The sequence below is a fragment of the Poecile atricapillus genome, chromosome Z (assembly GCF_030490865.1).
Source record: "Poecile atricapillus isolate bPoeAtr1 chromosome Z, bPoeAtr1.hap1, whole genome shotgun sequence".
In the NCBI taxonomy this organism is placed as follows: domain Eukaryota; kingdom Metazoa; phylum Chordata; class Aves; order Passeriformes; family Paridae; genus Poecile; species Poecile atricapillus.
This window is the reverse complement of record NC_081289.1, coordinates 138,006,284-138,032,607: the sequence shown is the minus strand read 5'-3', so window position 1 is coordinate 138,032,607 and position 26,324 is coordinate 138,006,284. Positions and strand designations below refer to the sequence as shown.

At 44.9% G+C, this 26,324-nt stretch overlaps 1 protein-coding gene across 3 annotated transcripts in view; it reads right to left on the bottom strand.

Annotated features, from left to right (window-relative positions):
* Nucleotides 1-918: 918 nt before the first annotated feature.
* The window catches only part of FAM219A (family with sequence similarity 219 member A), a 96,432-nt gene continuing 71,026 nt past the window's right edge, over nt 919-26,324 (bottom strand). For 2 of the 3 annotated variants that reach the window (XM_058864891.1, XM_058864894.1), the window contains exons 3-6: nt 15,610-15,712; nt 11,596-11,676; nt 11,220-11,274; nt 919-10,045 (exon numbers count right to left, since the gene is read on the bottom strand). In XM_058864891.1, coding sequence (XP_058720874.1) covers nt 9,887-10,045; nt 11,220-11,274; nt 11,596-11,676; nt 15,610-15,712 — 398 coding nt within the window. In that variant the 3' untranslated portion in view covers nt 919-9,886. The remainder of the gene's footprint in view (nt 10,046-11,219; nt 11,275-11,595; nt 11,677-15,609; nt 15,713-26,324) is intronic. The other variant, XM_058864893.1, reaches the window with a different exon arrangement.

Genomic DNA, 26,324 nt, shown 5'->3' with positions numbered 1-26,324 from the left:
ACACAGTGCCCACTCAGAGCCCTGCTGTCCTCTCTGTTCCAGCCTCTCTGCTGCTTCATTTTGGCAGATTCATGGCTGCAGACCCACATCCATCTTGGGAGGGAGGATGCCAACCCTGCCTGGTTTGCTGCTGGACAACTTGGAACACTTGAGTGGGTCTCAGCAAAAGTGAATTATGTGCCCTTAAGAGAAGAAGAAAACAAGCTGTCCTTGATTTTCACAGTACTGGTCTCTGTTGAGCCAGGTTTAGGCTCTCCATCAGCCCCATCACCTCCAGGGAGTCAGTGGGAGGCTGGGAGGGGAAGGCTGCAGTCTCTACCCCTGCCCCAGATCCATCCCTGGCCTTGGACCAACCCAGGACACTGGTCTGGGGAGCACCCCTGTACAGAGGTGGAATCCAAACCTCTCAGTTGTGGGGGTACTAATCCTGCACCAGATTTGTTGCCAGTGTGATCCATTGGCCTCCATGACTGTCCTCTGTCCCTGGTGGTCCACAGGTTTTCCAGCTGCTAGTATTGGACTTTAAAATCAGGGTTTGGCTCCTGTGCCAACAGCTTTGAGGGGCAGAACAACTGCAAGGCTGGAGAAAAGGTTATTTTACCCACTGGTGTTGTACAGATGCAGCAGTCTTTTCTGCTTCTTGCAGACCAGATGCAGGGGCTGGGTCCAGCCTTGTGTGCCTTCCTGCTGCTTGTGGACTTGTGTTTCCCAAACGTTGCTAGCCAGTCCTGGAATATTTACCTTGACCATTCATAAATGTCACAGCAGCCACTGTTTCTGGGTTCAAGCAGGCCATGGCATGAAGGCTGCATCCCTGGTTTCAGTATCTATGACTGCTGGGAGCTCAGAGGAGCTGGTGCAGTCCACACCCCCTCGCCCTGGTTGGCTCCAATGAAAAAAAAAAGGCTGTCAGGCCGGTTTTCATATGTATGCTTTTTAATATCATTAATTCCGTTACACTACACACAACCAGTAACAATGATAAATACTGCAATGGAAATGTTAAAAAAAAATATTATACACGTTTTTCATGTTTTTGAAAAAAACCCCCACATTTTAAAATAAATTAATGCATAAAACTGATGGTAAAAAAGAGAAAACCCAAAACAAACCATAACACAACTGATCTGTTTAAGGCAATACTCTACACAGACGGGAACAAAGGTACAACAGTGTGCTACATGATCTGAATGGGAAAAAAAGAAACAAAATAAAACCCATACAAGATGTAGATTGATGCTTCAGGAGTGAAAAAACTCCCAAAACCAGATAAAAAAAACAATGGCCAAGTTAAGTGCAGCATTAATACACTCTGCATGTCAAATGATTAGCAGGTTCCTAACAAGGACTAAGGTCAAGCTACAACAAATTTATCTTCCTAATTAAAAGGTTACTCAGGTCAAACCCTACATTTAACTCTATTTGCGTTTGGCTGTTTCAGCTATATTTCACTATATGCAAGGACAGCCAGAAATTCATCTCCTGCTCTTGAGATTAACACAAAGATCGGGAGGTCTCCCGTCCTGAAATGTATTTCCATTAAATAAATCCAAAAAGGATCTTGGTTTTGGTGACCCTGAAATGCCTCCCACTACTCCTTCCCCTGGGGCACCAGGCACCACACGGTGAATGGAGACCTGGAAGGCATTTGCTTAGGTTGATTTTTTTCCATGTTGAGGACACAAAATGGAAGTGCAGATTTGATTTGGACTTGGAGGAGTGCTGTTTCTCTGTCTGCCAGAAGTGTCCATCTGGAGCCTCCTGAAAGTACTTTGCCAGCATGGAAGAAACCCATCCTGTACACAGGCTCTGGCTACAGCCATGACATTTGCTATTAAGGTTGGTGCAGAGCTCCACACCTGCCTGGACAGCAAATGAACCCCAATTATTAATGCAGCCCAGAACTTGGCCACTGGAAGATGGACAATAATTGTAATGCCAAAAAAATCCCTCTCTCCCTCAAAAAAGAAAAGAAAAGGGACAGTAGCCACTTTCTGCCAACTTCTTCGGGTGGATCCCCATCAGCTGCCACCCATTCAAGATCGGCAGTGCCAGATCTCACCAGCATCGACCCAGTACATTCCCAGTAAGGTGCATGTCTGCAAGGTGCTGCTGGGGGCAAAGAAACTTCCTGGGACATGGTCAGAGCCTCCTGTACTGCCCTGCTAGAGTGTGTGGGAAGGAAGCCATGAAACACAAGGAAAGAAACCCAACTGGAATTACTAGACTTGTGAAGGCCAACAACTGTCCGGGTTGCCTTGGGTTTGGGTGGGAAAGGGGGATGTAGAACTGGGCTGAGAGTCACTTTGGTGCAACTGCCTCTGATGCTCATCACTAGTGCACGGGGCAGGGGGAAAAAAGGCGACGGCTGCTTTGAGAAAAGGGGAGAGGAAGGAGGATGTGTGTGCAATATAACAAGGCTTGCAATTCTAGGACTAACCACTGGACACGGATACCAAAGATTACTTGTGACAACTAGCTATCCTTCTACTGCGGTTGCTCCTTCCCCTACTTCCTCGTCTGATTCTTCTTCAGTTTGGGAAGCCGTGGCTGTTTGGCATGATGGCCAGCGCTGACCCTCCCACCCCAGCTCATGAGGTGACTCTGCTACAGGTTGGACAATGAGGTCTGGAAATCACATCAGGTAAAGACCAGCTCTGCATGCCAGCCAGCACCTGCTTTCAGACCCTTCAGAAACCTATTTAATGGCAGCTCATCTCCCTTATTAAACTGAAGGTTCAATAACCTCTGTGGAAGGAGTAAAAAGGGCTTAAAAAGTGCAAAAAGGGGAGGGGAAAAACCCAACTTTCTGAATTGTCTCCCCTGCAAAGACTTCATCCTCCAAGAGTGTCTTTCTCCTGGCAGAACTACAGGCCCACCAGTGTCTCACAGCACCCTGCCCCAGTGCAGCAAGAGTAGAGCCAACAGGCTCCCCACTAAGGCCTCTGCTGGAGGACTCCAGCCCACACTAGGAGCACGTGTGCTGGCAGGTTTGGGACCTGATCTGCAGACCTGGACCCAGAGCACTGAGGCCAGGAGGGTGAAGGCATCCGGCTTGGTGGCCTGGATATCACCAGGTTTTGCATGAACCTGGTGAATCCTCAACCCCACAGCCTTCATGTGGGTGAAGAGAAATCCCAGCCTCCTGTCTGATTCTCACCCCATCGTGTTCATTGCCCTATAGCTGGCCTGACTTTTGCCTGGGGTTTGTCTTAGGACAGAGGCAGCCACAAGTTGAAAACAGCTGCTACCACAGCTTCTCCATGCAAAGAAACTGAACAAACAAATCTGTGGACTGGGGGTGGACATGAAGGTGTGTCATCAAGAGTGCTTGCCCAAGATTTTCAGCTCTTTCCATGTGTATTACATCTCTCAACAAACTGTGTCTCCCAAATCATGGAGGCTTGAGGAAGGTGGGTACCAAATGGAGTTGCAGCTTATTTAGGTTGCAAAAGCAAAAAGGCAGCCTGGGTGAAGAACAGTGCTTCCCAAGGGAGCTCATCTGGGACAGCTGCATGATCAGCCAGGGGAGAAATGCTGCTCCAGGAGGATAAATATCTCAGCAGGTATGGGACTTAAAGGCCTTTAAGTGGCCTTTTCTTTTCCTGGTGCCTATTGCACTGTGACAGTCTGCAACAGTCACATTTTAATGAGGTTTATTTTGTACCTTCCACTCCTTTATCCAATCCCACCACCTGTATCACCATTTGTTATCATGGAAATACCTCCACAGGACAAGCACCAACAGTGAGGTGGGCACCTTCCAGAAGCAAATCCACCTTTTGCTGGAGCAGCTTTTTAGAGAAAGCAAAAGGCTCAAAGTCACTGCCAGTGGCAAATGGGTCTTTAAAGCAATGGGAAAAGCTACTCTCCACAGGCACCAGGGAAAGCTGCAACCTGTCATGCTGGCATCTGTGCTGCTCTGTGACACGGTTTGCTGCATGCTGGCGTGGGCAATGGGGCTGTGCTCTGTGTGATCTCAGTCAGCCCCAGCCTCTGCCTCTCCAGAAAGCTGTCAGATGTGCTCACACAGGCAGCGTTCAGCTGCTGTCATTCTGGGACTGCCAGCAATGTCAAGTGGGGCAAAGGAAGGGATGTAGCTGTAATTTTTGGGAAGCAATGCGACAGCTCAGCTGCATAATACCGGAAGTTAAAATATGGACCACAACCCCTATGAGAAACCTCCATTGACCTGTAGATAATTCCAGACCACAAAATCTCCCTTTACACTAAATTCCTAGCCCTTCTGCTCCAGGTCTTGTGTAGTTTTGTAACAAAGGTGGGTTTGTCTGATGAGGTGTGGTTTGGAGCAATCCCTCTCATAGCTGAGCCTTGAAAGAAAGAGACAAGTATGCCTAGAGGTGAAAAGCAGCTTAAAATGAAGACCTTTCCATGCCTTCTCAGCTAGCCCCATGGCACTGCTCCTCTTTGCAGATGTTGCTTTTGAACATGCAGCCCAAGCTTGCTGAGCCAAGCAGCAGCCAGGTGACAAAGCCTATGACATTCTAGGTAAGAGTGGCAATACCCCAAGTGGATTTGAAGTGAGAATGGAAAAGCAAAGGAGGAGCCCAGGCAGAACCACCAATCTAAAGCCTAAGATGATCACATGGTTGCTAAAAGGAAGAGCATGAAACTGCCATGAGAATATCCCAAAAATGAGCCTTTCAATCCTCTGTTCCACTTCATGACTACTCACCATCCCAAGCTGCACTCCTAAATTCCTTAAATCTGCTATCAGTGGATGGTGCTGTTGGGCCACCAAATCTTTGCACATGTTCCCTCTGGGAGCAGGCAAACTCAGAAATCAGTTGTGCAAGAACCAACTGCCAAGGAACTGGATAACATATCCTTGACAAACATCTTTCTCCAAAGATACTTAACCTCTGTACTAACCTCCACCCCGCTGCATTCTGGCATGATGTGAGGAACACCAGAAGATGGTAAACAGAGTGTAAGCAGAGTAGTACTTTGAAAACAGGAATTAAATTCCTATAGCATGGTATTCACATCCTGCTTGCAGGACTGTCCTATCAATGGTACCTCTCACACTTGGCAGTATCCATGCAGGACCTGGTAGCACTTTGGGAAGGCAGATTTCTCCCATGTGCTCCAGAAGGGAATGGATATCAAGAAGCGATGTGACTTCCCAGAGGTTAGAGCAAATACCAACAGCAGCAAGGACCCCAGATCTCACTTTTGTGTTCTAACAGTCCAGCAGACTTGCTAGGGCTGTATTTGGCTGCAGTGACAGCTCAGGGACAGGGTGTTTCTGGTGTGTACCAGTGTGTATCTGAAAGCAAACTTTGCTCCCTACTGGCATCGGCACTGCACTGAGACAGATTAGCTTGGACTACTGGGATCTGCCCTAGGCCAAGACAGCACTTGGCAATCTTTCTAGTTATTGCTTGTTTTCCTTTTCCTGTTTTCCATCTGTTGCCCAGCTGGGTCCTTCATTTCTTCAAAAGCATCTTCATGTTTCTGTTGAGTCACACACAGGGTACTGCATTTTTCAAGCCTGCATTCTCCCGCACAGCTTGGAGGCCAGCCCAGGATCAGAATGTGCATGGAAAGGAAAGGATTCTGCTCAGGTCTGCAGACCTGTGTGCCAGCCAGTGAACTGCTGAATACAGTGGGTGCCTCCTTTTGGGACAAGAGCTGGTGAAACTAACCAAAAGGAGCTGAGTCCATCTTGTCTGTGGGGAAGCTATCCTGAAGTCCCTTTCAAAGTCCATGCAGCAGGAATGGTCACCTGCTTTTGCAGTTGCAAGGCATCTGCAGGCAGGACAGCCAGAAGAGCACAGCAGATCTAATGACCAAGAACACATGTTAGGGACAAGCATGCAGCAATGTCAGATGTCACCCAGTGGCTCTTCCAAGGGTTGACTTCAAGATGTGTCTGGTAAGATATCAAATGAGCCTTCAGGATGGGCATCAGCCTCCTTTCAACCTAAGTTTATTTACAAACACCAGGAAAGCAGACATGACCATGATATCTATGGACCTTCCTCAAGACTAGAAGGATGTTCCTCCTCCCAAAGACATCTGGAAATGTGGAATTTGCAGACAAGAGAGAGGGAACAGAGTACTGAGACCCTAGAGTTCAAATCCAGTTCACATTAAAGGATACTAGCTGATATTTTATCATATTAACAGCTGATAAAAGAAAAGAATTTGCTGAAACTCAGATATTTGGTGACTGACATTACATAAAATCCTAACAAAAACCCAGTCTGGCTTTAGGAGGCATCAAATGCAAATTCCATTGTGGAGGCACGAGCATCACTATCCTTACATCCTGTTTACATGGTAATTTAGGTAGACAGCAACACAGCATTTCATACTCCATGGTGTTCCTCCCCTTGGTTTTCTGTACAACTTTGGATTGAAAATGTGGCCTAAGAGGGCCATCTTGTTTGGTGAAAAAAACTGGAGGAAGGAACCATTTTCTTTCTTGCATGCCATCTGCATTTAGGAGAGCACCCAGAAGCTCTGTAGATTTTGTAGAAATGCTGTGATAGAGTCAGAGTCTGTGCTCTTGCCTTCTGCCTTCTTCTGGCCATGGTGGCAGAAACTGGTCTAAGGAGAGCAGTGCCAGGATAGCCATCTATCTCCATACCTTCCCAGGAAATCACCACAGCATAACCTCCAACAAGGGTTGTTTGAGCAGAAAGGCTGGATCAGATGATCCTACTGTGGCCCCTTCTGGCCTTACCCATTCTGTGACTCTGAGGGCACACAGAAAACCTGCTGGCTTAAGCAAAGGTCTGAACATGAGACCAGACAGGGGGAACCAGCCTCATCTGTGGTTGATACATACCGATGGGCAGTCCTCAATACTCCATAATACAAACATGCTGCATGGTCATATTCTGCTGAAGGGGCTGCAGTTCAGAAGGGTTAGTGTTCAGTTTTCTATGACAGCCACATGTGCATTGCTTTAAGCCACTCAGCCTTTCTGATAACAACCCTACACAGCTAACTACTTTTCCCCACCCTCTCTACATTATTCCCCTAATAAAATATATGAACACAAAGCATAGAGAGGAGAAGCCAAAAAATTGCCATTTTATGGTCCCGTACTGTCATGCCAAACCAACTATTTCTGCAACCAACTCCTTCTATGCACAGGCAAAAATGCTTGAGTTGTGCTTCAGTTTGTATTTGGAGGAAGCACAGGATGGAGCATGTGAATTAATCTCCCTCCCTCATCTAGAAGCAGATGCACATCACAAAATGCAAAGGGCTGAAGGCAGTTGCAGGGTTGGGGAATGACTCAGGGCACATGGCAGGCATAAAACAGCAACAGGGACAATTAAAGGACTTGGTCATGGTGCTATGGGACAGTGGATGTCATAGAATCACTCATATTGGAAAAGACCTTTAAGATCATATAGAATCCAGCTATTAATCCAGCACTGCCAAGTCCACTAAGTGGAAGTCTGTCCCTCGTAGAAGAGGTGTTAACTCTGAGAGATAACAGTGACAGCAAGCCTCATTCTGTCCTAGACTGAACAGGACATTGCTTGGTTATAGCTGGACTCAGTGATCTTAAGGATGTTTTTGAACCTAGATGATGGCATGATTCTATGATGGCAGCATGATGGAAACCTGTGGGATGTGCAGCCCTCAGTGGCTGTCCCAGGTGAAGAGGTGGCATGTTGCTCTAGCAGGCATTCCAAAATGCTCTGAGCTCCTGAGCAAGGGCTGTGGGAAAGGCTGAGGGTGTGTGGCCTGGGTGGAAGGCACAGAGACTGACTCAGGAGGATAAATGTGATGAAGACATTCCATGATACCAGTGCTGAACTGCAAAGTCCCTCTCCAGAAGAGTGAAGATTTAAAGAGCCTTCGTCATGTCCTATAGGATTTGGTTTGACCATGATATTTCTATTAGGTTTTGACTACATTCCCCATTAAAAAAGACTCCTTAAGGGATGGTTTTCTCTTTTATCTTTCTCTCTACCCTCTACTTACCCCAGCTCCAGACAACTTGATAACCTCAACCTGAGTTGTATTTTGGAAATATTCCCCCTCAGCACTACCAGGTAGTGAGAAAAGGAGATGAATTCACTTGAAGAACACTATCCCTACATGAGTTGACAAGTTAACCATCACTTCTGCATGAAGAGGCAGGGATGCTCAGTAAACAGCACCGTTCAAATCCTCTTTCTATGGCCTGGAACCAGGGTGGCAGCATGTTGTTTTAGCAGAGGTGACAAGCACAGCTTTAAAAGTTGTCAATACCATCAAGTAAGCCTGGGAATCTTGTGTGACTTTTCTTTCACTCATGCTGTAACTGGTATCAGGCTTTGCACTGCCCAGAATAAATCCCCAGGATGTTAAAAAAATCTGCTAATTATGAATAGGACCTCTTAAAGACTCAGCTTGCTTCATATAGATTTCAGATGGGGGAATCTGTCTGTTGTGGTGCAGCTCAGGCTCTGCTTTGTATTTCATAATTCTGATGGGAAGCTCAGAACTGCCCTCATTTTTTTCCTCTCCTAGGCTACAAAGCAGGTGGTCCTTCTTCCTGAAATGCCAGGAAAACAGTAGAATTGTGCCTGTTGCAAAAGATTTCAACACCAAGAAAAATGCCAGCCTATCCCTTGTATATGCTGAAGCCAGTGGGAGGACACGTTCCGTAATTCCAGAAGCGATTTCTGGATTCAAAACAATCTGCTGGTGAACGGGGAGCTCAGGCCAGCAATCTAATGTAACAGGTTTCCAAACACTACCAGCACCAAATAAAACGCAACTGCTCCTGACCTGGGACCATGTCTGGCTCACAAGTGGGGGTGAACAGTAGTTTCTGCTCATGGGCATCTTCTAGCTGAAGCTGTTCATAACTCTGCTGTTGCTGAAAATTCCTCTCAAGCCTGACCCCACCACACTGATGACTTCAGCATTAACGAGTCTCTCCCACAGGCACCCAGAGACATGGTGTCAAGAGAATATCAAGAGTCAAGCACTGTTAAAATGTGCTTTCTTCAACTAGCTTTTCCAGCACTGCAGTTCAGGCATGTAGTCCTGACTCATGCAGGATTAATTTCTTCTCAGTTGAACAAAGTTTAAGATTTTTGGAAAGAGATGGGTTGCACAGGGATTAAATACAGGCTGAAGTCAGAATACGTGACTGAACTGAAGTCACAAGCATGGTTGGTATTCCTGGGCAATAAGCACATCCTTGAAGTGCATGAGTGGATTGCAGATCGAATCTGATGTCTTTGGTGGTAATTTAATGTGGCGCTAAGAGTAGATTGCATTGACTATGTGACACAACAGCTCTAGCTAGTACTGACTCACAGTGAAATGTCACCTACTTGTCCCTTTTGCAAGTGAATGAATTGTGTCATGCTAGTCCTGGCTAGCCTTGCCATAAGAAAGGATGCCCTGGTCCGTCCCCATTCCTGTGCCCCAGTTATAATATAATTTTGGTTATGCAAATGAAACAGATTTAGTGAATGAATTAAGAACTGACTTCCTCTCATTGGTAAAACACTTTGATACCTCCAACTTGCCCTAATCTTGCAGGTGGATTGGTTTCAGTGGGCAGGATTACCTGAAGTCCCACCTGACCTTTCCCATTCTGGAAAAAGACACTTTACAAAATATCCCCAGTGCCTAAACAAACCAAGGAGGTATCTCTGGACCCCTCTGCATTCGCTCTTCAGACCAGTCAGTTTTGCCAGGCACTGCCTGGCACTTTAAGCAACTTCTCTTTTGTTTTACCATAGTTTAAAATAAGTTATCAACCAATCATAAAATGAATTTTTTGGTTTCTCCTGGCTCCATGAACACAAAGAGGTGCACGTCCTACCATAGGAGGAAGCAATGGCTGTTAAGTTTTACAGTTATAGTGGAAAGCACTGATCACAGCCTGCCGGCCTCACTACTGGATGTGACAGGCGGTGGAGGAGGTGGCTTGGCAACACATGCAGGTAGGGTTGACCGATTTAGGAGGGATTAGGTCGAGGTCCTCGTCATCTGGGATCTCATCTAACCGGTACCCATCCTTTAGCAGCTGGATGTTCAAGTCTTGGTTGATCTGCTACAGACAAAGAGACAAAGAGTCAAACACTTGGGACTTCTTACTTCTGGTGGTCAGAAGATGAAGGAGGTCCCCTATTCTGGAATGTATTTCTGCCCCACAGTCCTAGTTGGGAGTTCTGCCCCTAGTCCCTCAGGTCAGCGGGGGGTACTAGCTTCTCCAGAATAGGAATATCTAGAGTTCTGGATATTTGAATAGATAGATATCTGAATATCTTTGTTCTGGAATAATTTTTCCCTGAGGACAAACCCTCAGTTACAGTAATGTAATAATAATATTTACTGGCAGACAGACAGTCCCCCCTCTCAGTTTGGGGCACACTGTAGCAGTTAAAAGACAGTAAAGTTTGGCTCTGTGATCTCAGATTCAAGTGCTGTCTAACTGGATGCGTATAAACAACCCTTCGTCAGGGCACAGAAACAGCTCCGATCATCTGATATGCTCACTGCTCTTGGCTGTTTCCCAGGGTTTCAGAGGTATTTTTTCCAAGAAAGATATACAAGGGGGAAGAGTTCTGAGCAGTTTGTGGGCAGAATGGCTGCTCAGCACCTTGGATACAAAATCCTGCAGAAGTAGTAACCAGAGGCTGAGCAACAAATTCATGAGGGAGTTCAGGAATGTACTCAGAAACAATGCACAGGGACTAACAAGCCAGAGCTTCCTGCTTTTTCTCTTTGAAAGGGCAAGAGTTCATATCTGCAAGTCCTCCCTGGAATTTCTGCTTGCTCCAAGTAAACACACACTGGGTGACCCTGACCATTCCAATAACTGGAAATCACAGCACACACTCAGATCCTTTATTTGTGTCCTTGGCATGCATATAGCTGCTGAGCTGCCATGGCAGACAAGATGATGCTTTTACACTTCATGGGTCACTTCAGGACTAAGCAGAATGAGGGAAAGTTTGAGTGAAACCAAAGGTAGCTGTGAAAACTGCTGATGGGCAGATCTCTGTGCCGTGGCAGTGAGGATATGGAGCTAATTGGATCACCAGGGAAGAAAGCAACATGACACCATTTCTGCCATGGCCCCTTCTTCCAGACTCATGGAGTCTATACCACTACTAAATTTGTTATGTAGCCATTTCTGCCTGTGCAAGGCCACTCTTAAGCCATTTCTGGCTGCTCTGTTATTTGCATTCATGGCAAGGACGGCAGGAGAGAGTATAACTCACCTCAGCTGATGAGTATCCCGAGGAGGAATATCTGGACATATCAAAGTCATCATCACTGCAGGGAAGTACAAGATACAGCAAAGAAGAAATTGGTTAGATGAGACCTGTATTCCCCACTTAGCCCTATCCTTCTTGTGCCATGAAACTGTTCTTGAGGCACAGAGAAGTTACATCAAGGGAGCCTGCAGGGCAGCTTTCATCTGTGACCCTCAGATCTTTCCATCACAGTCCTCTTTTCTCAAAGCTCTTCTCACTTGTTCTCACACGAAGTGCATAGGTCAGAGGGAACAGTGGAGGGAAGAGTGTGAGTGCTGCCCTCTGGCATGAAAACTCACTTAAACTGTCATGTATATCACCTTTTTAACCTTTTGCATACCTGTCTGTATCCAGGGCTACCAGGGGTTTTTCATCTGGACTCTGGTCTAGCGACGAGTAGCCCTTATTTGGAACGACGAGCCTGAAATAATTAAATGTTGTCCATTAACCACACAGTAAAGCTCAGCACCACACACTGCCTAGGGTAAAGCTATATGATAGTTGGCTTTCCCCATTTCACTTCTTTGCAAGCCCCCATTTATTGGTGAAGATGTTTAAATGGGTGCAATTCAGAGGGAGCAAGCTCCGTCTCTGGGTAGCCTACAGTAGTTTCACAGGGATTAACACTGGGCATGCTTTGGGAACACACGCCTTCCTGGAAGATTAAAGAAAAAAAAAAAATCAGGACACTCTGTACTTCATTCTGGTGAACCTGTTTGGCTAGCACTGCTTGTCATATCAGATTGCTCATTTTTGTGTTGCCTGTTTTTTCCTGGCAAGGGTACCTGACACCAGCAGGAAGTACATAGGAGAAGGAGGCCAGGGGAAGCCAGAGGCCCAGTGATCCCAATGTTCTGCTATTGGACATCAGGGATATTATGTGGTGCCTCTTTCTGATTCTCTACCCAGGCCCCTGGAAACACAACACTTTTGAGGTCTCAGTCCTAAATTCAGTAATATTAGAAATCTGAGCTGCTGTGCCCAGCATAAGAAACCAGTCAGACCAACACTTTTTAAATTCCATTTTTTTAGTGATGACTTCCAGTTAATCAGAAATGTTACAAAGGCTGAGGATGACTCTGCACCTTTAACTGCCTGTGAGAGTTTGTGAAACAGAGTGAGGCTTCAGAACTTCTAGGATAAGGAAAATGTGTTAATACAATGGTATCTTGTTCACAAGAGAGTTCTTGCATCCAAAAAATTGCAAAAATAGTTCGGTTCACATTTAAAATAAGATTAACTAAACCCAGAAAATGGAGTAAGATTCTTTGTTCACCAGGTAAGAACCACAAGAGCAACAAAAATCTTCTCTTTCAATGAGTTAACAGAGGTTTTCTCCCAGGTAGTCTTTAACAACACACAATGATGCTTCATTAAGAGTTTAAGACATAGAAATCTAAAGATGATAATCCATCTCATCCATGCTCCAACTATTCTCTAACTTCCTGAAATGCTTTTCTCCTTCTGTGCAGAAAATTGCAGCAACCCACTAACAATTTTAGAAGTCCTGGCAAGCACTGTCAGTGGGCAAGCTCAGGGAGAGTAAGATATATCAAATCCTATAACAAAGCAGATATATAGGTTCACAATAAGTTATACTTTCTTGCTGTGTTAATTGAAACATAAATTAAATAAATTAATTTAAAACCTGATGGAGACTTTCCAAACTGCTGCACCAGGGGACTGGAGAAAATGGGATCCACCTGCAAAATTCAGTAGCCCTCCTCACAGAACGGGGACAGTCCTTCTGCTCCTGAGGTATGTAGGCAGGAAGGCAAGAAGTAAAGATGTCTGGAACTGAATCTGAGATCTGGCAGTACAAGTTTGCCCATACAGATACCAGAAGTACTGACTCCTGTTTTCACTCTCCAGTTTTACAGTTCCTGCTCCATATATACTCACTGACAGTTGTTATTAAATCATCAGTGAACAAAGCACTTTCTAGGATCTAGGAGGAGAACACTGTGGTAATATTTACTTGATGAAAAAAACTCCCACTACATCTTCTTCTTGAGAAATGTCTTTTTCCTTAATAATAAAAAACTTCAATTTAACTGCAACAAACAAAAATTGTTATAGTGTCTCTGCCCCTGATTTAAGTCCTTCCCTCACATCCTTACTGTCCTTATTTTCACTTCCCAATGTCCTTGGAATAAAGTTGGGTAGCTGTGGTAGCTGCTTTTTCCGCAGCTGTCCCGGTTTAAGCTTCTTTGTCTTTGTGTTTGTGCTCACTTGAAGCAACACAAGTTGGACCACAAGGTCCAAGTTTAGGTCACCCTGAGTGGACTGTAGCATCCAGCTGTGTTCAAGTGGTGTGGATGGTGTTGTGGGCTCTGTCTCTGCTCATAGAAAGAATGCAGCATCACCCCTACCTCATTCACATTTAATTTGCTTTTACGGAGACTGAGAGTGTTATGGATCCAATTACTCTCACCTGTAAGGCTGGCTGCACCCTTGTCCCAGAAGAGGACTGAATGGTGAAGGCAACCTTGTACTAGAGGCTGGATGTCAGAAATCCACAGGGATAATACAGAATAACAGAGGCCTTGGGGAGGAAGGAGGAGGTGGAGTAGAGACTAGGAGAGGCAAAGCACAAAGGAAAATATATTTGATGAGAAGAGCAGAACTGTCAAAAAGGGGAAAATGGCAAAATGGCTTTAGCTTATTCTCCTGCAGAGACCTGAGGAAGCCAACAGTTCAGATTTAAATCATAATCTGGAAGTTTTTCAGTGTATCCTCCTGGAATATATCCCATTTTTTAAATACATATATATATATATACACACACACATATATATATATATATATATATATATACATCCCAACTGTTACCCTGTGAGAAGCTGCTTGAACAAGCTTGTGGCATTTCTGCCTTGCTGCTGTTGCCCAGTCTGTGACAAGACAGACCGAACCATTCAGAGGTGCTCAGATGTCCTTAAGTGAAATAAAACTGAGCTGGCTGTTTGAAATCTTTTGTCAATAGGTGTCACCGCTCTGCTCTTTCCATCAGCAGCTTGGAAACAACAATCTCTCCATGGAAAATTCACTCATGTTACAGGTAAATACCTCTATTTATCCCATCTTCTCTCCCTTATTATCTTCCTCCGCTAATTTCACTGTTTTTAAACCCCTCAAGCAGCAAATCTGCTACCATTCCTCTCAGGATGCTAGCTTGCAGCCTATTGCCAAAAGAAAATAAGTTTTTCCAGAATGTACTTGAAAGATAATGACAAACAGTGGGCATGGAAAACCCAGCTGAGCACAGTTCCTGAATTTCTTGCTGACATGAAGGGTCTGGCTCTTTTATATGGCCTCAACACCTGAACACAGAGAGGAAGCAATGCAGCATATTCCACATGTATTTCAGGGGCCTATAACTGAAAGTTGACATGGTCCTGTCAGGATTTATGACTAGTATTTTGGGTCTGGGGAACTAGTGTGAACAAGAAATCTCATCTCTCAGATGCATTGTTACATAGAGAGGCTCTGACCTGCAGCTCCTATTCTACCTAATATATGGTTATCCAGGCGACTTTCCCATTCATCAGTAAACATCCAGCATTCTGCAGATTCCTCCACCATTTCAAGTGAGGTCCTCCACTAAAACCTGCCACCTTTCCAGCAGCATGTAAAGCATGCAGTCCTGTGGGCTCACAGGGTTTCTTTGCTTCTGAACATAGGTAAGTAATACATTGGTGTGCTGTGTGGAAAAAAATAAAAATACTCTAAAGGAAAATATTCAGCTCAGCATGTCTGTGTTTACAGCAGGTTGTAGCACTGCCTAATACTCTTTTACACAGCTCTTCCAAAGTATCTCCAGCAAAGTGTGACTGTGCTGTTCCAAGGGTGGAGGAGGTGTATAGAAAGGCATACAGAGATGGGATTATTTACAAGCCTTCATTAAATCTGTCAGTAGCAGAACGGGTCACCCTCAAAAAGGAGCAGTGGAACTTATGCTGACAAAAGCAACCAAGGCAGAACTAAGCTCTAAACCAGTATGTGTTTCATGAAGCAGCACAGCTCCTCCCCCACTGGCAGGATTAGGTGTTACCTGGACCACTCAGAACCTGCAGGATGGCTCTATAAATGCTCTCATTTTAACCTGGCTGGGCTGCCTCTGCCTTCTGCAGGCTGTGCTACCTGGTCCTGGGCTCAGCTGTCCCTGCATCTTCCCAGGGGCTGGGATGCAACACAGCACAGAGCATTTGGGCCCACCAGCTCCAGGAAGAACCATCACTGCTCTTGCAGTGTGGCTGGCAGAAGGCAAATGCAATGAACACTGTCCCTGACCACCCCAGGACCATTAGGAACTGCAGCTCAGAGCACAGCTGCCAGTACTTCTCCAGTCCTTTACCTTGTTCGTGCCATCACATTGTTCTTCTTGGGCTGCTGATTAACTGGGCTTCCCATGTTGCCATTCTTCAGGGAGCCCTTCCGAGCCAGCTCCCTCTGCTTCTCTGCATAGGAGATAGGAATGGGAAAAGCAGAATTAGAGCAACAGCCTAGCTGGCCACCATAAGAAGAAACTCAGATCTGATAGTGGCAAAAGGGACAGCAGAATTAACAGCAAAGGACATGAGCTCACCACCTCTTATGGTGGGATGCTGCAAAGGCCAGATGAGCTGTGTCCCACTTTCTCCAAGGTTATCAGGGACTAAAACTGATCTACCTTCATTCACAGCAACACACTAAAATCTTGGTCTCCCAGATCCATAAGGTCTTGGAGCTTCTGGATGAAACCCAGCTGAGGCAGACAATAGGCAAATACATTGTCCCTATCTGCAGCTAGTTGCTGCATGGGCCCCAATACCGAGCTGCACAAATATGGCTCTGCCTCCAGCAGGTATGGGAACCCAGAGATGTATATAAATTGATATTAAATTTTCTGATTCAAAGCCCTTCCTTGTTTCTTGTCGAAGATCAGTTGTGCTGAGTTATCAGCTAGTCACAAAAAGTTAAGCTAACTGCCCCAGTCTCATCACGCAATGCCAGGCAAGGCTTGTATGGAAAAGCTGAGCATGGGGCCAGTGAGGCAGAAATAAGACTAGTTAAAAAAAAAAAATTCTACAGAGTGTGAGAAAATGCTGGAAACTACTTTTGTGGCATGCCTGCATAACAGGTGTACCAGATTGCTTGCCAAGGAACCTGAATAGTGAATTTGCTTCTGCCTCTCCTACAACGTGTGAATTCTGTTGTTGGGTTGGTTATTTTTGTTGTTGTTGCTTGTTTGGGTTTTTTTTGTTTGTTTGTTTGTTTTCTTTTGCAGATTTTATTTCCCCTTGGAGAGAAAAGCAGCTTTTCTCACTTGTGGAAAAGCACCATGCTTCTGTGATGTGCAAGTTCAAGGTGGGCCAACACTTTCCCTTCCTCACAAGTCAGAACAGGGGGACACATGTCCAAGGCGCCCTTTCTTGAGGGAGAAATAAGCAGGAGAAATAAGTAGCAGAGATGCCTAGAAATTGTGATGATGAGGAACATGAAGACGAGTGCATGCAACTACAAACCATACCTAGCCTGCTCCTGCCAACAGCAGACGTGAATAAATGTTCATGGAACTTGGCAGGAAAAGGACTGAATAAATAACTCACTCTGGCTTGAGCAACTAAGAGACTGATTCAGGATCAAAATCAAAACCTTAAATCAGAGTAATTTCTCAGTATGGCACTTGGAAGTGCATTGGTTACCTCTGTCTCCAGAATAAAAGCCTGGTATTTTGCAAGCCACATAAATTTTGCTGTTCAGAGAGAGATAAAGTGAGACTATGGAGGAAAATACTTACAACACTAAATACAACCCAGTTTCCACTCATTTCCATCAGAAGCTCCAGCACTGACCACAAACACACAGCACTGAGACAAGCTGCCACTGCTTTAGGATACTGATGAAATGGTTACAGGTGGCTGAATACACTGTGAGTGCAGCTGTGATGACTTGTGGGCAATCAGCAGCAGCACCAGCAGGGCTGAAACATGACAGGGAAAGCCTTAACCACACCCAGGTTCCTTCTGGCTTTTCACTAATTTTCCAGACTGAAGCTTCCTTCAATAAGCAGGAAAGAGCAGAGAAGGTTGGGAGGGCATGAAGCAGTCTGTGTGTGCCTTTGACATTACAAAATATGTTGAATTAGGAGTCTAAAGATCCTGTCTGATCATTAGCAGGATCACTGTGCTGGGTGATGTATTTGGTTTGTGAGCAAATTTTTGCTAGTGGAGGGTTGCACAGCAGGTTCTATGAGAAGCTTCTAGATGTTTCCCTGTGTCTAACAGAGCCAATGCCAGCTGGCTCCAAGACAGACCTGCTGCTGATCATGGTTGGGCCCATTAGCAATGGTGGTAGAGATTATGGGATAACACAGTTAGGAAAGGGAGAAAAATCCTGCACAACTACAACCTGACAGAGGAGTGAGGGTGTGTCAGAAACAGCCCAGCAGACATTCAGGTCAGTATAGAAGCAGGAAAAGGAGTTGCTCCATGAACCAGAACAGATTCCCCTGCAGCCCTTGGTGAGGTACCCCTGCAGCCCATGGAGGTCCATAAGGGAGCAAAGATCCATCTGCAGTCCATAGATGACCCCACAACACAGCAGGTAGGTGCCTGAAAGAGGCTGTGACCCTGTGGAAAGCCCATGTTGTTGCTGTGTTCTCATTCCTCTGTCCAGCTGAGTGATAAGAAGCTTTGATTGGCTCCTGCTGTCCAGCCAGGGTCACCCCACTACAGAAAATCTACCTGTCTCCATGCTTGAGCGAAGCAAAGCAGCAGTTTTCTGTTTCAGTGGAGAACTTGGAGAACACAGACAGCTGTGCTGTCAATCTGACTTACAGAAGAATTTGTCTGCACCAGTTCCACTTCAGCTAATCTTGTATGCTGTTTCAGAAGAATACATGGAGCAGGCATGTGAGAGTGTGTGTATGTGAGGAGGGGTCCAGCATCCTTTTGACACCACTATACTGCTCTGAACAGCATGAGGAACAGCCTTTTCCCTGGATCTGCCAACCACATCACATCTTGCCCCTCCTTTATTGTTCACCTTGTCACTCCATCTTTAAGACACTCTGACCCTTATGACATAAAAATCATTTAAGGGAAGATGCATCTGCTCAAACAATAAACCACTGCTTTCCTGCTAGCCCCACACTAGCCTATGCTGCTTGCTGACTCCATCTGAGCCATCCAGCATCTGTTCCAAGTGCTGCCTCAAAGTAAGCTCTGCTGGTGACAATACAACAGCCAAGCAGACCATGGAGCATCCATTAAGGCAAAAATAATACCTAAGTATAAAGTGGCAAAGGAAATGCATGCTGCAGGCACAATCAGCACCACTAGTGGGCCAGCCCTGTGTGCTGCCTGGCAATGGTCTCCTATTATATTTTTCTGCAAAATTAATAGGAAGCCGCCCCATCATGCCACATACTCAGCAGACTGTCTCTATCCCAGTATTCACTCACCTGCCTGATCCAGGATGTGTCAGAGGGTGGATGGACAGATAACTGACAAGTGACAGACACCCCACAGACTCACTTTAGAGTGAGTCAAGAGAGGCTGAATTCTCCCCTTGTCATGGGAATACCTATAGCCCTAATGAATGATTTCAAGCACTGCTTGTCATGATTTAGTGCAATCTAAAATGGTTACCTGTTCAGCTGGCAGGGTCTGTCTAGCTGCTTTATGATGAGAGAAAATAGTAATGGACCATGAGAAGCAGAATGGACTTAACATGAGTGTGTCTAAACTAAAAATCAGACTTGGATGAATCCTTAAAATTATTTCTCAGGTTTCAGCATTTGAACAACATAATAACCAGTTTTAATAACATTTTCCAGGTTTTTTTTAATAAACGAAAGGCTAACAGTTTGTTTGGTGCATGTTGCTATGTAGGGGTGGCCTTGGTTTTGCCTACTATCTTCCCCAAATCAGAAATGCCAAAATTAGTCATATGCTTGAGTCTCCTGCAGAACTGCTCCTTTTGTGACATGAGGCAAAGCAGAAAACGCAGGAATCTGGTGAACATCACGCTGAAGAGCTATTTGGAGAATCAAACACCCCAAATCCACATTTTCCACTTGTCCCATGATAGTGGGCGAGTCTGGCTATGATCAGACAGTGGTGGGTGGAAAGGATGCCATTGTCACACTGTCACTGTGCTTGCCTACCTGCAGCCCCCTCAGCTGAGGCAGACTGACTGCCACAAACATTATTTTATGGCAGATGAGGCTGATTTGCCTCCTTTGCACTGCGGGGTGGAACAAGCAGATGCTGACTGCTCCTGTCTCTGCTGAGAGCTGCTGGTTGGACCACAGTAACTCAACTGCCTGTGAACCTGCCTGACCAGGAGAAGATGGAGCTTCCTGCTATGGGGACAGTGCAGTGTGGACCCATGGGATTTGCTGCAGTGGCAAGACAAAGAGAAATGAATCCAGTATGACAGAGTTGTATTTTTTCATTTTCAAGGCTGATGAGATGAGATTTTGGGACGTATTTCCCTCTTTGTCCCCCACAGTCAGCTAAATAGTTTCTGAGGCTGAGGACTGTGATTCCCTGATGAATTCTAATTTCTCAAGTAAGCTGAGAATTTAAATGACACACTAAATGAAATTAATATGTCTGCTCAAATTCTGCTGAATGATGAACAGATTCATGAGCAAATGAAAGGAGAAAGAATGAAATGCTGTCTACAACTTCTTCAAGCCCAAGTCTTGATTTCAGTTCACTTGCATTGCTTAGCTAGGGGAGATTAGCATGAATCTAGGTAACACTGGAATCTTCTTTAACTTTCACCTCTGACAGAGTATTTGTCAGTGAGGATTGTGTCACTGCTTGGAGAGGATTTCAAGGTACGTACAAAAATTTGGGCTTTGTCTGCAGGCTGCATGAAAAGGAAGGTGTAAGAAAGCTGTGTGATAGGACCATGATGATCTCAATGCTCCCTGGAGTTAAGTGTGACTATGGGGGTGGCATTAGTGCAGCTGATGGCTGCATCTACCTGCATCAAAAGAAAAAAAAAAAAGTGATTTTTACTGAACAGTTGTAGCACCAACAAAAAGGACCAATCTGTGGCCAGTCCCCTGCTGTGTTTCAAGCTGATGCAGGCCAGGCATCAGCACTGATTATTCAGGACAGGCCATCTGAATAAGGATTGTTTCACTGGTTTCTGAAAAGACTGTTCAGCTAACAAGGGTCAGACAACTATGTCTGCTAACAACTAAACTAGGTGAGATGCATTATTAGCTGAAGCATGTTATTCTTCTGACCCAGACAAACTTGGGGAAAATGGTGAACAATTTTCTAGTTTCTAACTCCAGCTGTGTGGACTGGCTAGAAAGAACAGGTATATGAATCCAAGGTTGCTCTTGGACCAGGTTTTAAGGATCAAATAGCAGCATTTCCATAAGTTCTGTTGATCTGGCTGCTGCCCCGTGCCTTTGAGAACTGTCACAAACACCAATGGGCTGGGAGTGGTTTTAAGCTCCCTCCAGCTCCCAAGAAGGCCTGACCAAGAGCTGGTAAATGACCTAGGGATTACAAAGTTAATGCTTGTGTCTACTGTTCAAGGATGCAGCCCTTCTTGCGAAGGAGCTACTATCAGCAGCAGCCAGCACATTGCATGCACAGCAGTGCAGGGTTCATTCTGAGCTAATGCTCAGCTAGAATGCTGCCTGTGCAAGTTACTGAGAGGTTTCTGAGAGCCTGGGTGATGTTATTTTGCACTTCCCTTCAGAAAACACAGACCAAAACATCACACTATTCCTTAGCACAAAGGACAATGTGTAAAGGAGTGCTCCAGTCCCAGATAATAGCTCCAAAGCTATCATTTGTTTAAACCATGCACCTCCAAAAGTGGTTTTATGTTCCAAACAGCATGTCCTCATTCCCTAGCCAAGTTATCCCAGCCCCACATTCTGACCCTCATGTGATTATGGAAAGGAATGGTTTCTCTGCTTCTACCCTCTATTTGGCTTAGCCCCAGAAGAGAGCAGGTCATTTCCTGCAATGAAAACCTCACGGTTGTACACTTAAGTAAAAAAATCCAAAAACTAATCAAACACTATTTTGGACACACAGAGCATTACCTCTTCATGGCACAGTACAATAGTGAATCATCTTTGTAAAACAGTAAGTTGTGTTTTACTACTGGTAGAAACTATATAACTGGTTTACCTTAAAGACATATAGAGGATCTGTGGCATCAGGGAAGCACAGAACCAGGTTTCCTGCTCCCAGCCCTCTGCTCCAGCTGTCTCTGCAGCCATTTTATGCAGACAGGTTGTGAGTGCATAGCAGCAGGCAGCAATTAATCTCTCTTCATCTTTCAACACCTTTCTGTACTGATTTCAAAGGCATCTATTGTCGCAGCTCCTACCTCACAAGGGCATTTATTTTGTTCTCATTCAGCATGTGCTTTTTTACTTAATTTTAAAGGATTGAGATTTTTATTCTTAATGGCTGCAAAATATTGCATGTAAGGATTTCATTTATCACTGTCAAAACTGGAATATATGAACAGCACTAGTGATATTTAAATGTAATTTTTTTTTCCATTTTTCACATTTACCTTCAGAAAGGGACTTATTTGGTATTTTCATTTAGTTTTCAAAGAATATTTTTCCTGCCAGCCAGAAGAACAAAGATATCTGGGGAAACATTTTCATCCTGACAAGCACAGCTAAAACATTTCTGTTTAGAAACTGTTTAGACTTTTTTCTGTTTAGACTGATCTCTACAAGACCTAATCCATAAAATGAAGTTATGCTCTCTTATAATGCATTTTAAAGGGACAAAGAGAATTCATGTACTTCACCAGGGGAGAACTTCTACAAATGCCCCCTTATTATTTTTACTCAACTAACCACAGGTTTAAGTCAAAGCCATTTGCTTGACCTTGCTAAGTGATGTGACAGACAAAAAAAGAGTAAAAAAGAACAAAAAAGGGAGTCTTTTTAGAGCAATTTAGCTCTCTTCATTCAAATAGCTCAATTAATTTAAAACATCATTTATGCTATAGGCACAATCTACAGATACACAGAGGTAATATTAGTGCCTACATCACATTTATTATGAATTCTGATGTTCTGTGAAGAAGCATTAAGGTTATTGGTGCATGTACTAAACGCGACACGTATTTAGGAAAGTAGTAGCATAAACTTGCTTAGCTGAATATTCACAGCATTTGGTTACACAGGATGTCATCATACAGAGTGTATTTGTATAAAAAACCACTGGAATACAGTCTGACATCAGCAGGCTTGAACTGCATAGACACTTAGTCAAATGTCCACACTTCCACACTAATGATTGGTCTATGGGAGAGAGAACGTGTTATGTCGCCTACATAAACTACAGATATAAAATAATAATTAATAATTGAAGTATTTTTAATACATTGTCATTGGAAAAGCTTTCACTGACTGGCAGATAGCCTTGCTTGGAATGACTTGTTGAGTTCCATCAGTAGGCAAAACAAAGTCCTAAGTGATAATGCCACAGGCTGCACCTGAGCTTAGAAGGGACTCAGCCTGCTGACTCCAGCACTGTGCTTGGAAAGGACTCTTGGCCTTTTCTTTTACCAGGACTGGACTGCAGCTGACAGTACAAGCCATGTTTCTGGCTTTATTTAGCAGTAAAATGTTGTATATTTGATCCATTCTGCTTTATCATCTGCCACATTTGGTTTCTATGAATCTATGCATTTCAAACAAAATTCTGTATTTTCTGTCTAGTAAGATGAAAGCAGATGGAGACAGGCAACCAGGCTGGTTAACACTATTGTTTTCTTTTCTCCTTTTTACCTGGAAAAGGTAAAGAAGGAGAATCAATAGTAAGCAGAGTATTTGGAGGGCATGTCACTCTCCAATTACTCTGCTCCCCAGAAGGGCACTTTCAGGCATTGTTTTACTAGATGAATTGCCTGTTTACCATGAAACTCTGCAGGAGAACAGGATATGTACAGCTGAAGGTGCCTCTTCCTGCTATTCAATTTATGAGCCCCAGTCCTGGGTACTTGGCTCAGCTGGAGAGCTGTCCCACACAGCAAACCTGCTCCCCTAACAGGATTACTGACCTGATCCCTCCCTCCATGGGGCTGCCACAGTCTGGAAATTTGACACAGGGCCTCATAGCTCAATTAGCTATTTAATAAGTTTATGATTAACCAATCTGCTGATTAAGCTTTCATTAATTAGGTTGGCAGGAATTCTGTTTCAGAGGGATAGTGGCCTCTATTGTCTTGGAGCAGGGTTGGAGGGCCCTTGTGTTTTGCATGTCCCGACACTTCTCTTTACTGCTCCAGAAATACCTGCAAAAGCTGTTTGGGTGGCACCTGGGGTGCTGCCAGATCACTGGGGTATGGTGGCCCTTGGGGACAGCTCAGTATTGTGGCCTGGTTGTTACACCTGGGGCAGCTCAAAAGCTCCTGCTCCTCTCTTCTGAAGTCTTGCCAGACAACAACAAGGCAGGCAGGGTTTAGCTGTTTATAGGGCAGCTGGAGACCTCACAAGCACAGTTTCAAAGGGCCTAGCCTGTCATTTTGGTATTTCGATCAGGGTGGGTGGCTCATCTCAGAGAGGAGTGGGAAACCCCTTTCCTCTTTTTCTTCAGAGAGACTTTAGAGAAAGCTCATGGTTTCACCTCTGGCTTTGTTCTGTGGTTTTAAGCTCCGATGGATGGGGCTCAGTGAATGCTGCAACCTGCTCTCTGTAGGGTACCTTGGCTGAGAGGGCAGGTTGCTGCCACCTTTGTCCTCCAGGCTGGCCCCTGCTTTGGTAGAGAAATCAGGACTGGGCTCAGGGATTCATCCCAAACTATTAGGAATTATTACATACTTTCCCACCTGCAAGGCATCCTCTGTCTCCCTTCTTACGCAGGGCTGGTATCTGCTGGAGTTAGCAGAGGATGGCAAAGGGGATGGCAATGATTCATGATTCTTAATGTCCTCATGTTACAGGTGCAGGGCTAAGGGTTTGGCAGCTGCCTTCTCCTCACACCTCTGAAAAGGACTGGTGACAAAACACAGCCATGTTTCTAAGTGGCAGAGGGAAACAGGACTGGCCAGAGAAAACTCATGTCCTTGCTGAAATCCCTGAGGAAGAGGATTAAAAGACAAGACGAAAGACAAAGTTCAGGCTGTAGCCGTTTTAAGAGCTGCAGGAGAGGAAGCAGGACTTGGGGATGACAGATGCCACCCCTACTCCAGAGCCCTGCAGCTGGAAATCAGACACATGCACTGCTGAGCTGAAGCCTCAGTCAAAGGAGTGGCAGTTTCAGTGGCAAGGAGAGCTCAAAGGAGCTCAGGGAAAAGCCTGACTCATGCTGAAGAAAGCAGTAATGTGCTGGGAAAGATGATGACAATTTTTAACACAGATCTCCAACATCATGAGTTTATGTCACAGTTCAGTATTTTAATGCTGATGTATTTCATGCTTTTGTCACCCTTTTTTGGTGGGGCAGTGGTGCTCAGAAGAGGTTTGTTCCCACAAGCTTCCAGCTGTTAGTGTGTCCCTTCAGGGCTGAGGTTATGGCACTGCCACCCCAGTCCTGCTCGCTGCCAGACCACAGGCAACCCCAAAGGATGGGTACTAAAGCACTGCTGGCCTGAGCAAGGTTTAACACTGCTTTCCTGGGGCTTTAAACGAGAGTTTAGGCAAAGGGGAGGCAGGTGTCATCAAGACTGAATGTGAGCCCCCTTCTCTCATGCCGCACACTACTGATCTTGCAAAGACTCATGCCTTTTGATTGGCAAATGGGCCCACCTCCTCCAAACAGCTGGCAGGGGAGGCTCCTGATTCTGCCTCCCAGCTGCCTGCTCTCAACACCGTAGCACTAAATGAGACTGCTAGCAATGCTGCAGCTGCCACAACCCCGATATCTGACCCTCTCTCCTAAATGAACCACTGAGGCAGAAATTCTGGCAGACCAACATTTTTATCTCCCTCTCAAATGGCCAGCTGTATGCACTGAAGGAAGGAAAAAAAATCCCAGCTTGGATTTTCTAAAGCATTTCTAAAAGAAAAGGAAGGAGACATGTAAAAGCAAAACAAGAATTATCATAACTTTTGTGCTCCTTTCATGCCTGGGTCAGGTATGTGTTGGGCCACAGGGAGCACATGTTCAGCTTCATGTGGCACATTTGAGAACTAAAATTGCCCACTGCATACAAACAAAAGGTTTATTGTTGTACAGCTATCTGTTTGGCTGCCTGACTGGAGCTGTGGTAAGATGAAAGGAACAGGAGAGTTGTAAGAATAGAAGAAAAGAGGAGAGAAACAGCCTGAGGGTGTCAGCAAGCAAGGCTTTATTGAAATAGAGCTAAGGGACCAAGGAGTGTGTATAGAAGACACAGTTTCTTGCCTGAGGAAATTAAGACAGAAGAGAGACTGTGTGTAAGGACTACAGGCAGCTAGAATGGTGGGTGTTTCAGTGATGCACCATTCCTTTTAATTACAATTTCAGTCTGAATTATCTTTTGATAATATAAGATATGCGACAGGCTTTAACTTTTGTACACACAGAGACCTAAGCACAGTGAAAGTGGGTTTAATTTAATGATGAAAAAGGGGAATGAAGAGAGTCAAGATATATAAAGGACTTTTTAAGAGTCAAGGACCTTATTAGGGACTTTATGAGAAATGTCTTGCCTCCTCTTCAGTCAGGTTGTGCTGCTGGGTGGACAGATAGAAGTGAAGGGAAGAGGAGATGACAGTGGGAAGATCCTGGCTGGTTGCTGATGGAGCAGGCAGAATGTGCAAGGAACAAAACCCTGTAGACTCCACTGTAAAGCAAAAGATGTGACGGGAGGTATAATGTCAAGGCATGCTGAGATTTCAGAGAGTCTTTGCAAAGATACAAGCTTGCTGTGTGTTTCTTTTTGCTGTGCATTCTTAAAAGAATCTGTAAAAGAATCTTATTTTACATTTATATTCTGATTTGAATCAAGAACACAGGTTTCCATTGCCAATCAACTGCATGCACGTTAACGCCATCAACTGCGGTCTTTTTTTTGCCTCATTATTTCTCTCCACAGAAGCATCAGGAACTTTTAGGTCATACTGTATCTCAAATTACCCTGGGGACAGAAAAC